A 14370-nucleotide genomic window follows, 5' to 3' on the forward strand; every position below is an offset into this window, starting at 1 on the left:
TCGCAATCCATTGAATTATTACCTCATCGGGTCTTATCGCTCCTCCTCCAATTCCTCTTCTTCTTCCTTTTTCTTCTCTCCCTGAGTCTTATTACACTTTGCACAGTCTTTATTTCCTTCCTTTCAATAATAGATTTTCGTTTGGACCGTCAATAAATATCTACGACGACATAGACCGGAGTGACCCACACTACTATTTAGATAAGAGCAATCTGCTATTCTACTATCAACTTAACTTACCCCTCATCTTTTTTCCCCTCTTTGCATCTCTCGCCATGACAGACAATAACGCCACTTCCCCCTCAATTGAGGTCAAGAACCTATCCTTCCAGTTCCCCGATGGTTCTGCCGGCTTGACCGATGTCAATCTCCAAGCCCCCGCCGGCAGTCGAACCCTACTTATCGGGGGTATGTCCAATATCACTGCTGCTGCACATATCAACCAAACTAACTCCTAAACCACTGTCAACAGCCAATGGCGCGGGAAAAACCACCCTCCTCCGCCTCCTAGCAGGCAAACGTCTAGCTCCCACAGACACCATCACCGTCGCAGGCAAAGACCCTTTCAAGGACGGTCTCGAAGGCGTAACCTACCTCGGCATGGAATGGGTTCTTAACAACATCGTCCGCACCGACATCGACGTCCCTACCCTCCTCGCCTCCGTCGGCGGCAATGCATACCCTGACCGTCGGGATGAACTCGTCGACATCCTCGACATCGATCTCAACTGGCGCATGCACGCCGTCTCGGACGGCGAACGTCGTCGCGTTCAGCTAGCTATGGGCCTCCTCCGGCCCTGGCAAGTCCTCCTCCTGGATGAAATCACCGTCGATCTGGACCTCCTCTCTCGCGCCAATTTCCTGGCCTTCCTTAAACGTGAGACCGAGATCAGACCCTGCACTATCGTTTATGCGACCCATATCTTGGATAACTTGTCGCTGTGGCCTACTCACCTTGTCCATATGCATTTGGGAAGCGTGCGTCAGTGGGGTCCCATTGAGAAGTTCCGCGAGGAGGTTAAGGAGTCTTCAGAGAATAGTCAGCTTGGTGTGCTCGTGCTGAAGTGGCTCAAGGAGGACTTGCAATCTAGGGGACCGAGAAATGGGTCTACTAGTCAGGCTAAGACTTACCCGACGCTGGAAGGTTTGGGCGGGTATGGCTTGGAAAAGCGACCTGCTGCGTGATGACATGCAAGTGCGCCTTTTCATTTGTTTCATCTGCTCTTCTTATATTCTTTCTTTGGCATCGTTCAACATGGTTGGTTCAACAGCCACTAATCACTGGATATGCATAGCAGGGGTTCGGAGCATCATTCAACTATTTGTGTCTCTAGATGGATTTTCTAGACTCGGGAGGGATATATTCAACATTTCAGGAGTCTGGGCTTTCAACATTACGCAAGACTTCAACCCATGGTAATTTCTTCTTTTCTTGCTCATTTAGTTTTTGGTTCTGTACATATATGGCCTTTTTGGTTATGAGACCATGTCCGAAAAACTATATATCCGAGTTGAAGTGTCCTCGCTTGCTACCGCCAGTGCAAAATTCCGTATGTCGGCATCAGGAACCGGCCGCCAGGACAGCTGCGTGATCGCCTTCGAAGGTGATGCAAGCTTGTCGATACTTGACAGATGGCTGGCTTCCAGGCTGTCGACTGCAACCTGGTAGACAGACACCGCCCCGCTTTCCTCGCCCGTGGCCACAAAGAAGGAGTTGTTGTATATCTGCGGAAGGAACGCCAGTGCAGTGACAGGCGTTGTCAGCGGGATGGTAGATTTGCACTCGAAAAAGCCTTCGGTCATTTGCCACAGCTTCACTGACTTGTCCCGGCCAGCGGTTGTGAAGATGGGCTTGCCCGACGCAGGTGCCCATGCGGCATCGAGGATCATTCGGGAGTGGCCCTTGGGGTTCGAAGTTAGAAGGGAGAATGTAGAGGGGTCCTGTTCGCTACGTTGATAAACAGCCCATTGCCGGTCACGCCCGACACTCAGAAGGTACTGGTCGTCACTGGAGAAAGCGAGACTAGTAATGGTCAAGGTGTGCGCGGCAAGAGATGGACGAATCTCGTGCCAGTCCGACGTGTCGTACAGACGCACCACGGCATGATCAATCGAACTCGCCTTGCAAGCGGTGGCAATTAGTGTGCGGTCGTGGCTGACGGCCACGGCTGAGATCTCGTATCCGTGACCATACAGCTTCTCATGCTCTGGCCATAATGTGTAGCGGGCCAGCTGATCTTCCAATGGCGGTTGGTTTGATTCCGCCAAAAGCGCCTGATTAGCCTGAGCTTTTCCAACCTCCTCACCCTCCACTCCGTCTTCACCTGTAGGCGCATCATCGGCCGGCGCCTGGTTCGACAATCCCAGGACGGGGATCTGTGCTGTGTCTGGTAGTGCTCCTTCGGTCGTCTGTTTGAAGCCAGAAAGCTTCTCTAGGAGCTGTGCGATAGGCCCAGGCTCATTGAACACTCGCAATAGCTTCTCTTCGGCACCGGACACGAACCGAGCCGGGCCCAGAGTGTCCACGCAATTCAAATCGTAGCCATGGATCTGAGGTCGTGAAAATTCATGCCATGACTTCAGTCCATCGCGCAGCCACTGGGCATGCAGACGTGTCGTTTGATCCGCACTTGTCGACAAGAGATATCCTCCAGTAGGCTCCCATTGGACCCCATTGGCTGACCGCACGTGCCCGGAGATACCCAGGGACTGCGCCCACATATCGGTTTCCGCATCGTACTTCCACGAGCGCCAGCTTCCAGTGCGGCCCAGACTTACAACTTGCTTGCCGTCTGGGGCCCAAAGACCAATCCAGAACCCACCAGTACTACCAGTAGCTGTAGTGGAACCTTTCTGAACACTGATCTCTCCCATTCTTTCGGCAGAAAGCCACACTCCCGAGACCGGATCTTGTTCCCAAATGGTCAATGTGTTGTCTGCCGAAGCAGTGAGAAGTTGCTGGCGCTCTGGGTCAGGGTTCCACGCAGTCGTGTAAATCCAGTCCTCGTTTCCGAACAACAGAGCTTCGAATGTAACAGAGTATTTGGTCCCCGCCGCGGTGAACTGATGCGCCTTGTTCGATAGCGTCGGCTCGAAGCCGCCCAGCATAGGATCGTCATCACACGCCGGCGTGGCCTGAGTAACCTCTCCACGTTGGAATCGCCAGAGTCGAACATACTTGTCTTGACTGGCTGAGGCCAATAGCAGATCACCCGTCTTGCTCTGCTTATCCGACGTGAAAGACAAGGAGCGCACCCACGCCTCGTGTCCGGACAGCACAGCCGCAAGCTTGAAATCGGGGTCGACAAGAGTGTTCTCTGCTACATATACCTGCACGATGTTTGTGGTCCCTGCCACCGCCAGAGCCACAGGTCTGTCATTCGATTCCGTTCGAAGCGGTGTCAACGCCAAAGCCAACGGAAAGAAGCGTGGCTTCATGGGAATAGATCTCAAGAGCTCGCCCTTCGGCTCCCCCTGCGTGCTGATCTTCCATATCTTCACAGTAGCATCAGCTGCGCCCGATGCGACGATGTCCAATCCTTCAGCTATGGCGATGGTATTGACTGAGCCGGCATGTCCTTCCAAAGTATGCGCGTGGACGAATTGGCGGGAGTTTTCTGAATCGGGGCGCCATAACCGGACCGTATGATCAACAGAGCCAGTCAAGAGAAGTCTCGCTCCGGTGGAAGGGCATGTGTAGAACCGAACGACACTGACCTTGTCGGTGTGGCCGACAAGAAGCGAATAGACCCCGCGCTGGGAACTCTCCTACATCATCACCCAAGGCCCCACCATCAGTATCAAAACTAACACCATATTGGAAGCAAACAAGCGGATCTTGAGGAGTAACTTACTCGAGGATCCCAGAGAGCTACATTGTTATCTGCGCCAAAGGCAAGCACGCCTGACTGGACGTCCCAATCGGCGGCGGCGGGATGCCTATTGCCCCCGACGCTGATGTACTCGGTCGTGATGGAGACCATGAAGCTCGTCCAAGTCGTAAATTCGAGCAATTAGTTTAGGTTATATTGGGAAAAGATCAAGCAGGCCGACAGAGCCACAGACAGGGAAGGAAGTAAGAGTGAGGGGTGGGCTTGTTCGTCACCAACCAACCATGTTCGAATGGATCGCACAGCCAGCCGACTTTTTGTGCCGGCAAACTGGGCGGCTTATCGATAAGCAGCGAGAAATCCGGACCCCGTCTTTTGCCAACCCCTCCATCTCCATCCTCGCCGCAATAACTAACGCCTTGTCCACGAGCCCTGACGATCCCGCGCAACCCCCAATTGATTACCTTGCCTTACTTGGCCATTAGTTATACATCTCTCTCTTGATAATCAACATGGCCACGAACCCTGGAGCCCCTGAGCTGGGCAAAGATGGCGCCGGTTCCATTGCTATTACCGTTGAGTTCACGTTCGGCTCTCACCCTTTTCATGCAAGCACCCCAGGCTTCTACTCATGACTGACTTGGCTTGGTTTGCACAAACAGAGGTGGTCTAGAGATTCTGTTTGCCAACGAGCGCAAACACCACGTCACCCTACCTTCGCACCTTGACGACGGCAGCCGGCCAACTATCAGCTACCTCCTGGGTCATCTGGTGAAGAACTACATGAAGGATCAGAGACAGGAATTGTTCATATTGGAAGGCAATGTGTACGTTCCATCTCATCGCATGGGAATACAGTGTAACGCGATCAGGCTGACCTTGTGCGACAGACGACCGGGAATCTTGGTCCTCATCAACGACGCTGATTGGGAGCTCGAAGGCGAGGAGAATTACGAACTTCAGCAGAAGGATAACATTGTCTTCGTTTCTACGCTTCATGGGGGCTAGCGCTAATGACTATCTACGTTCACAATCGTACCGACGATACTCCTACGGGCAAGCGGTCGCGGGGTCCTATATACAAGATGGAATGCGAATCTAGACAACATCTTCCACATGCTGCTGTGAGATCCTCTCGGGCTCCCGAGGAGTTCGAAGGCCGCTCTGCGGCGTTGCAAGGCCTTCCTTTGGGCTGCCAAGTCCCCCAGCCAGCGGGGTCATCATCCCACTCGGCGGGACGGGAATCTTGATGTCTTCGGGTGAGCCAGGGATGATCTCTTTGGGTAGACCAGGGATGTGGATTCGGCGCGCCTCGTTCTGATAGCTTTCGGGTATTATCTGAAGAAGTCAGTTAGCTGAGGTGTTCAACGCCGTTAAACCTGTAACAATCGCCTCACTTCAATTATCTCGTCCCGTGGGAACTCCAGGAATGGAATGTCGGCGGCATTGCATGCCATCAGGTATCCATAAAGCACTCTTAATACGCTCTCGTGCGCGATAATCAAGAGATCATTCTGCTCGCGCTCAAGCTCCAGGATAATCGGCTCCAGCCGTACCGCAAGGTCATGATAGGACTACCAATATAGTCAGTTTCGGAACCCTCCATGACTAAACGCAAACAAGAACACGGCCTACCTCTGCTCGAGGGTAACGATGGTGATAGGGGTCAAGATCATGCTTCGCCACCTCGTCCGGATACTCCTGGCGGATTTTCCGTTCCGACATCATCTCGCATACCCCAGGGTTCAACTGGCTCATTTGTGATCGCTGCCGTACTTTGTATCCTTTCTCATGGAGGTACTTGGCGGTTTCGACTGTCCTCCGTCGCGTAGACGTCCAGACTGTCAGCGGCTTTAGTTCGTAGTCTTTCTCCCCTTGGTCGGCCATAGCTTGTCTTTCAGCCTCCCTGTGCTGGAGCAAGCACTCTGTCATCTTTTTGGCGTACTCCTCTCCTTGCTCGGAGAGTGAGGCATCCGCTTTGTATGAGCCTGCTTCCAGTGAAACGCCGGCCTAGTCACACACATTTTCGTCAGTAACTTAAAGATCTCCCGTCAATATGCGTCGCAACAGGCAGACTGACTCTGGCAAAATACGTGTGTCTTGATTTGATATGGAGGTTCAAGAGGTAGAACACAATCCGATTAGAGAGATAGCCAAAGCTTTTGTTGTTTACAATCAGACGTTCACCTGCGTTGATCATCTGGTGAGAAATTAGCGAAAGGGAAGCCGCATCATGCAGGATATAGCAGATACCTTGATGTAATTGAGGTCCGTCTCCTCCATAGTCTGGAATTGGGGGATACGGGCAGCTATCCTGGTCAAATAATGTTTGACCGCGTCTTCTGAAGACCACCCTACGTACTGCCAAGGGTGAGTATGCGCGATAGAATCGGGGTTCCATGGTAGCTAAACGTACGTCGGGTGAAGATATCTTAACCCGTCGGACATTCTCCTCGATTATGCGTTCATCGTCACACCACGATTCAATGAATAGAGTCTGGGTTTCCATGGAGGGCATGATTAGCAAATGTGTAATACTAAGGGTAAGATAAATCCGAGTACCTCTATATCATGCTTGGAGAATTCCTTGGCGAGTGACCGTCGTCCCGAAGCGATGGGATTGACTGCATCGTATATCGCTATCTGCCCATTCTCATGATTCAAGAAGTGGTATATATCTTCGCGACATCGCTTAACAATCTTCTGCCTTAGGAGCACAGACGAAGCCGACGCTACATGTTCAGTTAGCAAGCGAGGTTGTTAAAATAAAAGTGGTCAGCCACTGAGGCTGGCCAAGGTACGTCTGGGTAGATATAAGAGGCCATCGCGTACCGTTGACAAAGAAGTAGTCATCAGGGATATCTTGGCCGTAGGGGATGGTAGCACGTCGATAATCGCCGAGGTGGAATATTCTTGTCTTGACACCTAACCTGCGATGATGTCAATTCGGCTCTGCTTAGCAATAGAGCCATGGGCCGGATGGTGTACTTACCAGCGAAGGTAACGTGCCAGAGCGACCGACATATGCCTGACCAAAGGTTAATGAATGGAGTGGACCAATGACGAATGGGTTTGGTCAAACGAACGTCTTGCCTCTTGCCGGTAATCCTACCGTGATGATGACAATGCGGCCGGAGTGGAAGAGTCGGCCGGATTCGGTGCTGTAGAGCTGCGCGGGAGCCAAATCGGCCTTTTCAGGCAGGTCGTGAATTGCATCGACGAAAGTCGACGACTTGCGCCGAAATCGGGGGGAGTTGGCAACGATATCCGCGGTTCTAGGAGTACGTTAGAGCAAGTGGAATCGATAATAGGGAAAGGTTCAGCGGTATCGCAAGTACTCCGGACCCAGCACGACGATTCGGAGAAGAAGCGAAACATATCGAGGGAGGAAGGACTGAGTCGAGCTTACAGTAACGTATCCATGGCGGTAATGATAATAATGGCGAGATGGGATGGGATGGGATAGTTCGGGGAGAAGGAAGAATAGTAGAGTCAAGCTTGGGCTGGGCTAACGAGGGGTATCGGTAGAGAGCAATAGAGACGAAGGAAGGCGCTCAGCACATCCCCGCACAAAAGCAAGTCCCAGTAATGACGGAAGATTAGGTGGTAGAAGTAATAAGTACTGCTTTTTGCAAGGAGACACTCTCAGAAAAAAAAGCAAGACAGCCCAATCGGGCGGCAGCAAAGACAAATCAAGTTGTTGTAACTGTCAGTAAGTCAGTGATGTGACTACCTGACTACCAAGTAGTAAGTAGTACTAGTAGTTAGTTAGTAGTAGTGTACTAGAGCTGTACACCGTCGGTGGTATAAACTATAGACCGATCCACACCCGATTGGTTGCTCGTCTCCGAGAAAAGAAAAAAGAGAGAGAGAGAGAGAGAGAGAGAGACAGAGATAGGAAGGGCTTGAGACAAAGTCGAGACAATTTGAGCACAACAAATTTACCAAAACAGATATGATAAAGGATCCGTGAGACCTCTTCTTCTTTTTCTTCTTCTTCTTCTTCTTCTCTTCTTCACGAATTGAGGGAGATGAACTAGTTAACTAGATAGCTTCGAGGATTATATCATCGCCGGCCAAACTAAAGATCCCAATCCCGGCGCAGCCCGAAGCGGGCTAAACTACATTGAGGGAGTCAGTGACTACGGCGCAGCACAGCGACGGCCCAGCGCAACCGGGGCGGAAAGGCGCCAGTCACTTTTTTCAAGCCGAAAGCTCTGGCAGTCGAAAGAACGCCTGGAAACTGAACTTCCCCATCACCATCTCATCCATCTCCCTCCCCCAATCCATCTGCCCTGGTGTTCAATCTCCCTCCTCTCAACTCCCCAGAGCAGGTCGGACACAACCTTCATTCCTCAATTAGCAAGAGCGTCGTGTTATCCCTCACGTTGCTCTTCGCCTTTCCAGGTTCAATTTCCGGGCTGGTCTCAACGAGGTCTCTTCACTTTTCCTCCCCCCAACAAGGACGAACCGCGTATAACGATCATCCTCCGTTTCTCTCCCGTCCTGTATAACGACCTTTAATATCTCCTCAGACTTCATAATGTCCGACTCTCTAGCTTTGCCTTCCTTCCTCACGGACAATTCCGTGGCCGCGGCCTTCAAGGATGCATACACCTCGTTCTCCGAGCGCAGGGCCGCCCTCGGCCTTCCCAACCCTGGCACCCTGGATAACATCTCCCGGGAGGTGCAGAAGGATGTTCTGCTGTCCAACTTCATGTTCACCGGTCTCCGGGCGGACCTGACCAAGGTTTTCGGCATGTCTCCTCTGTTCCGTGTGTCGCATGCTTTCTCCATGGGCGGATCCGGCAACATGCCCCCATACAACTTCTCCGCCATGTACGGAAGTCCTAAGGTAAGGTGCAATGGTTATATGTTACCTCTGAATATATAATCTGTGTAGGTGGCTAACAATTTCTCTCGTTGGGACTTTAGGTCTTCATGCAAGGCAACCTCGGAAGCGATGGAGGTCTCGCTGCTGTCGGCAACTACCGTTGGACCCCCAAGTTTGTCACCAAGACCAACACTCAGATTATGCCCGGTGGCCAGGGCTTGATGCAGCTTGATAATGACTACACCGGCGACGATTTCTCCGCCTCTCTCAAGGCTTTCAACCCTTCTTACTTGGAGGGCGGTCTTACCGGTATCTTCGTCGGAAGCTATCTCCAGTCTGTTACTCCCAACCTGGCTCTTGGTTTCGAGGCTATCTGGCAGCGCCAGGCCATGAACGCTCGTCCTGAATCTGCTCTCTCCTACGGTGCCCGCTACAAGACCGCCGACTGGATTGTCAGTGCTCAGCTGCAGGCTCAGGGTGTCATCACCGCCTCCTACTGGAAGAAGCTCTCCGAGCGTGTTGAGGCTGGTGTTGACATGAACCTCCAGTTCGCTCCTAACGCTGCTGCTGCTCTCATGGGTGGTCCCAGCCGTGACGGCACCACTGCCATTGGCGCCAAGTACGACTTCCGTGCTTCCACTTTCCGTGCTCAGGTCGACAGCACCGGAAAGGTCAGTTGCCTTCTGGAGAAGCGGATAGCTATGCCCATCGCTCTTACCTTTGCCGGTGAGATCGATCAGGCCAAGGTGAGCTTCACTTCCTGCAGTGTCCCTTCATTCCAGGTGGATGATTAGTGACTAACATGTTGTTCTCTTTGTAGCAAACGGCCAAGCTCGGTCTTGCTGTTTCCCTTGAGATCGCGGGCGAGGAACTGATGGAGCAGCAAGAGAAGATGAGCCCTGAGGACATGGTCCCTCCTCCCTTCTAAGCACGCTCTGACGTGCAGCTGGGGCTAATGGGGCCCACCTGAAAGTGGGAGGACAGAAGCTATTGCTCTGCATCCGCCCTCGGCTTATACCTTTTTCACTATTTGTTTTAGTAGCTCTTCTCTCTCCATGTGCATGTTTGGACGATGGTGTATCACATCGGTTATCCCCACGAATGCGGTTTGCTGGTCCAGGGAGGCAGTCGTTTGGCGCCACGGAACCAAGTTTTGTATAGATCCATCTTCGGTCCAGTCGAGATATCATTTCGATTTTGTCTATGCCTTCATCTATGAATGTACCCCTGTCTCTTTTTTTCCCCGCTGTTCTACTTTTTCTTATCATTTTTATCTCGACGGCAACCTTTATGGCCGATGGACATGACTGCTAGGCATGCATGGAAGCATCATCTGCGGAAAGCTGTTGCGGTGTTTGTTTTTTTATCCTTAACGCATCATAGATGGGGCAATGTAAAACACGTTCTGCTTCTTATGACATGGAAAATCGAAGTGAGAGTGACGGACCTTGTGATGGGATGGACTCCTTGCGTCGCTGAGGGACCCGGGTCATTCATCAGGGTCACCTGCGTTAGTCAAAGACCTTTTGCAACGAATGGAGTAAGAGCAAGATTTTATCAATTTCACGGGACATAGCCGACGCTGCATCGGGGACACCTTCCCTCATCTCGTATGCCATTGCCGAACGAGGGTTCCTGAGATGTCTCCTGGCAATACCCGTATTCTGCGCCAACATATCTCCCCCAACAAAAATAGCGGCCACTTTTGCGCTATGAACATGTAGCGAGGATATTTCCACGAGCATGACCTTTGCACGCCCTGACACCTCGTGACTGCTACACGAAGGTTATTGCCAATAGTTGTAGCTCGATGAAGTGACTGCCAGATCAGACGATCATAATAGTTCCCCGACGACAGAGAAACAAAGAAGTGATTTAGCAGTAAGACAGGAAAAGTGGGAAAGGAAGAGCAGCGGAGGACTAAAGAGGCCAGAACCACGATCACGATGATTATCTAGATAGTTGGTTGTCAATCAGAGCCACAACTAAAAAAGGAAAGATGATGAATAAACCTATACTAAATGTCAAGTAAATATACCTCTTGCGGGTGAGCAACGTCCAGTCATGTAACAAAACTACCATATGTAGATAATGCTATGCAGATACAAGGATAAAGGATCCATTCACTTCTCCAGCCCATTACCAAAAACAGTATACTCAACTCAACTCAGTCTCTCTCACTCTCTGGCCCGCCACAGCAAAGACGCCGTCTTGGACGCTAAAAAGATAGCGTGGTCGTCTGTTTGACCCAAACACACCATTCCTTTTTTTTACCCTTTTTTCCCTACGGAGCAGCAGGGGCCAAACTGGGATGATAGTGTCACGCTTAAGTGGGAATCTGGTGGGTTCTCTATAATTATGGTCTGGCTGTAATTAGGCAATATTCTGGACTAGTGGATTAGTTGGGAATTGGAGGCACGCAGGTTAGTATTCTCCACCTTTACTCCGTAGTTAGTGTGAGGGGACTCCATTTTCTCTTACTCCATCGTTATAAGCTGTGTTGGGCAGGTGACTTCGAGGGATACTAAACACTTTTAGATACATAGTAGGGCAACCTTGATTTTTGGCGGATGATACAGCATTTTAGTTACTGTTGTGCCTGGTGATGGCATTGTGCCCCGAGTAGACTAAATCCTCAATGAATGTCTAGACTCTAGAGGGACTTAGTGGGTAGTAAGTACTAGGAGGTATGGAGTCTTCGTTGTCCATCAAGAGTGGAATATTACACGACCTAATGCAAGCATCTCCTTACTGTATAGAATAATAGAAAACGGGAATACTTAGTACACAGTAGTACCTACAGGGTCAACTGCCTCGCAGATATTTTTTTTTTCCCGGCGAGTCTAGGGCCCATTAAAGATGGTACTACATGAAATATATCAAGATAACCTAGACGATTTACATTCGTCACGGAGAGTCGGAAAGGAAGTAGAGCCGTCGTGCCCGGTCATTAACTAGTCCATGTAATTTCAATCCCGCCCGATGGCACACACATCTTGCACTACTGCGCTTCTCCCCCCGGTTTCTCCTCACTCCGGAGACTCCAGTGCTGCCTACTCCCCAATGTAGCAGCTATTTTAGCCTCCATTCTATCTACTTTTACCTACAGTGTCCTATCCTTCCACCTTTTCCTAGCTCGAGATCTGGAAAAGATTAAATCACGGAATCAGACCCGGTTACATGGTCCTACTGCCCACCAAGGTCCGATTCGCTCATCAGGCCTCACAAAAACCCCAACTGGTTGGGCCTCGTGCTGGTGGCAATCCTTGGGTCTAAATGCGAGGAGAAACCCATGGTTGAAGGTTCACGATGACCCTTTGCTGGCGGAAAGAAGGCCAACAGTTGCCCCACGGTGACATCATTCCCTATCTCTTCGGTTGGACATGAAATTATCTCGCTCGCTCGCACTCTCTTTCCCCCCCCGTCCCTCTCCTTCGCTCTTCGTCCTTAGTGCTGGACCTGCTTGTGTGGTGGGTTTCTTGGGGGTTCTTCATTGTTGATTTCAATAACAGTGGTGGTCATTGGGTCATGTTCCCTTGTTTCCACTTTTCCTGCTCCTATGATTGTCCTTCAATGGTCGCCCAAGTAACTCTCACGCTCAAAGAGAGAGGGGGGGAGAGACACCTAACTAACTACCCCAGTCTTATTGGACGCTTGATCTGGCTGACACAAAAGGCATCTCGGGACACAAGGAACAGGTTTCCGCGGCTGAATTCTTCCCAAAGTCTACCGTGAAGGGCAATAGCCAAGATGACACAACATACGGAGCAATCTTGACTCTTGAGAGACACAAATGTGGTGTTGCTATAGGGCCAGGTTTCATGGACAAGATGGCCAAGGCAGGGTTTGACTTCTGTGATAAGATCAGGTACATCCGTCCTTTGGTACACAGTAGAGCTGGGTTCATGCCCTGGACGATACTACTAAGTAAACGAAGTGCCGAGCTACCGCTATTGGCTCAGCCTTGGAGAATGGCCGAAAACGCACCTCGGATACTTTTGGGGGGAGGAGGGGGGGCTGGGCTGGTTATGATGTTGATCTCGGTTAAGGCAGGCACATTTCTTTGATCCTCCTGCCGAACATCTTCAGGGTTGTCTTTTCCGAGAAACAAGCCTTGATGGTACTGAGAAATGTACTAGTCGTAGTGGTGGACACCAAATGTTCACATATATCAACGCTGTGAGTGATATAGTCCTGCCAATATGTACCTTAGTAGTAGGGTTTCAACGTTGCGGACATAACAGGCTCTCAGCCTACATAGTACGACCGAGGATGTAAAGCATAAATTGCAGCAGGCCTTTCCGAAACAACAATGATGAAAACAAAGCCATCGATGTCATCCATTTTACTGGTCTACCGTTCTACCCCTGCTTGTTGGCCTGCAGCAGTCCTCATCATTATCAGATAGTAAACCATCATTGAGTCTGAACTAGTAATTAAGAGCTCGGTATCACTTGTGTCCCAGCAGGGCCCCTAGTCTGTTTCACGAAAATCACATCATGAACCATGGAGGGATATCTGAAGCAGTGGTAGAATTGACCATTTGGTGGCCAATGGTTGTTACATGAGCAGCCTCACCGAGACAGCAAAGCTGCAGTCACCTGAGAGTAACTCGGGGGTAAAAAAAAAAATAGAAAGAAAGAAAGAAAGAAAGAAAGAAAGAAAGAAAGAAGTCACCAACAACTTGAGCCAGTTGAATGTGATCTGCTGACGCTGTGTGGCCCCCCGGCGATCCGCAGTAACCAAGCAGCATGCCTTTTAGCTGCCTGCCGACCGGGCCAAACTCTGAAAACGAGAGCCAAGGATCAGTGAATGAGGTAACCCACCTCATGATTGCAATGGCCCTAAAGAAAGAGCCCTACATATGAATAATGTTTCATGATTCGTAGGAACTGTTAGCCATGGTATTATTGCCTGTCTCTCCTTGTTGATGGGTATGGTATGTCGGATGGTATGCACAGTGGCAGGGTGAGGCTGTACCTAGTAGAGCCTAATCCAAAGCATATGAACAAAATTGCCTGCACCTGAATTCACAAAGTCATGGTTTGGTAGATCTTTTTGTCGTATTGTTTCTTAACAATCACCTGACCCCTCGACTGTAAACAACTTAATTAGCTAGTCACGGTGGGTTCAACTAGGCCTCATTATAGACAATTATCGATATTTTGTCGAGGCATACATAGCACTCCCAGACTCTCAGCCTGCCAGTTTCTGTGGTGCACCAAGCGCACAAATACGCACAGGAGGATTTCTTATGTGCATCAATCAGTTTGGTCCTTTTTGAGGTACCATTGAGTCGATGTGGGGCAATTCTTATATGATACTTGTTAGTGTGAATGCCAGGTATTGTATCTGTATTTCGAAACTTGAGGTACGTCAAGCATCAGCAGAGAGATAATCACATGTGGTATGTATATTATTGGGTACCTACTCCCAAGTACGTGCATGCTCAGCTTATATTCACACACACACCCCCCTCCCAGCAAAGTTCAATGAGATGTATAGACTGTCTGCAGTGTCACCGGAGCTATAGCCCGCATATAAACTACTTATGTATGTTTGATGCTAGATACGTAGAGAAAAAGAAAAAGGGGGATAAAAAAGAAGAAGAATGAACCCAACGGATGTGCGTGGTCTCGAATTCGGTTTGCAGCACAGCTACCGATAGCTCGACTAGTCTATTATCCTTCCTCTACATCCATTCTT

The 14370-nt window shown here is 50.3% G+C and overlaps 3 protein-coding genes across 3 annotated transcripts; 2 read left to right on the plus strand and 1 right to left on the minus strand.

The window, feature by feature from the left end:
- The first annotated feature begins 75 nt into the window (after positions 1–75).
- Positions 76–1461, plus strand: BO87DRAFT_381139 (putative ABC transporter). The gene is made up of 2 exons (XM_025624457.1): positions 76–408; positions 473–1461. The coding sequence occupies exons 1-2, from the start codon at positions 276–278 to the stop codon at positions 1183–1185; spliced, it is 846 nt and encodes a 281-aa protein (XP_025474170.1). The 5' UTR covers positions 76–275; the 3' UTR covers positions 1186–1461.
- BO87DRAFT_346199 (6PF2K-domain-containing protein) lies at positions 1386–7332 on the minus strand. Its single transcript, XM_025620893.1, has 15 exons — positions 7240–7332; positions 6917–7105; positions 6823–6858; positions 6663–6760; positions 6393–6562; positions 6247–6327; positions 6084–6191; positions 5911–6030; positions 5466–5840; positions 5228–5404; positions 4938–5168; positions 4343–4364; positions 4062–4248; positions 3855–3987; positions 1386–3768 (listed from the first exon to the last, which is right to left on the minus strand). Exons 1-15 carry the CDS (start codon positions 7251–7253, stop codon positions 1477–1479), a joined length of 4233 nt encoding a protein of 1410 aa, XP_025474171.1. The 5' UTR covers positions 7254–7332; the 3' UTR covers positions 1386–1476.
- Positions 7333–8373: 1041 nt separating this feature from the next.
- Positions 8374–9592, plus strand: tom40 (TOM complex pore protein TOM40; the record flags this gene model as incomplete). Its single annotated transcript, XM_025619940.1, has 3 exons — positions 8374–8685; positions 8766–9410; positions 9485–9592. The coding sequence occupies 3 exons, from the start codon at positions 8374–8376 to the stop codon at positions 9590–9592; spliced, it is 1065 nt and encodes a 354-aa protein (XP_025474172.1).
- Positions 9593–14370: the final 4778 nt, after the last annotated feature.

This window comes from Aspergillus neoniger, assembly GCF_003184625.1.
Source record: "Aspergillus neoniger CBS 115656 unplaced genomic scaffold BO87scaffold_61, whole genome shotgun sequence".
NCBI classification, from domain to species: domain Eukaryota; kingdom Fungi; phylum Ascomycota; class Eurotiomycetes; order Eurotiales; family Aspergillaceae; genus Aspergillus; species Aspergillus neoniger.

Excerpts from the sequence above, each read along its gene's own strand:
- BO87DRAFT_346199 (XM_025620893.1), bottom strand. Across the intron at positions 6,761-6,822 it reads CTGGCACGTTACCTTCGCTG|GTTAGGTGTCAAGACAAGAA; the intron begins GTAAGTACACCA and ends ACATCATCGCAG. Across the intron at positions 3,769-3,854 it reads TAGCTCTCTGGGATCCTCGA|GAGAGTTCCCAGCGCGGGGT; the intron begins GTAAGTTACTCC and ends GTGATGATGTAG.
- BO87DRAFT_381139 (XM_025624457.1), top strand. The coding sequence starts at position 276 with ATGACAGACAATAACGCCACTTCCCCCTCAATTGAGGTCAAGAACCTA. Across the intron at positions 409-472 it reads TCGAACCCTACTTATCGGGG|CCAATGGCGCGGGAAAAACC; the intron begins GTATGTCCAATA and ends CACTGTCAACAG.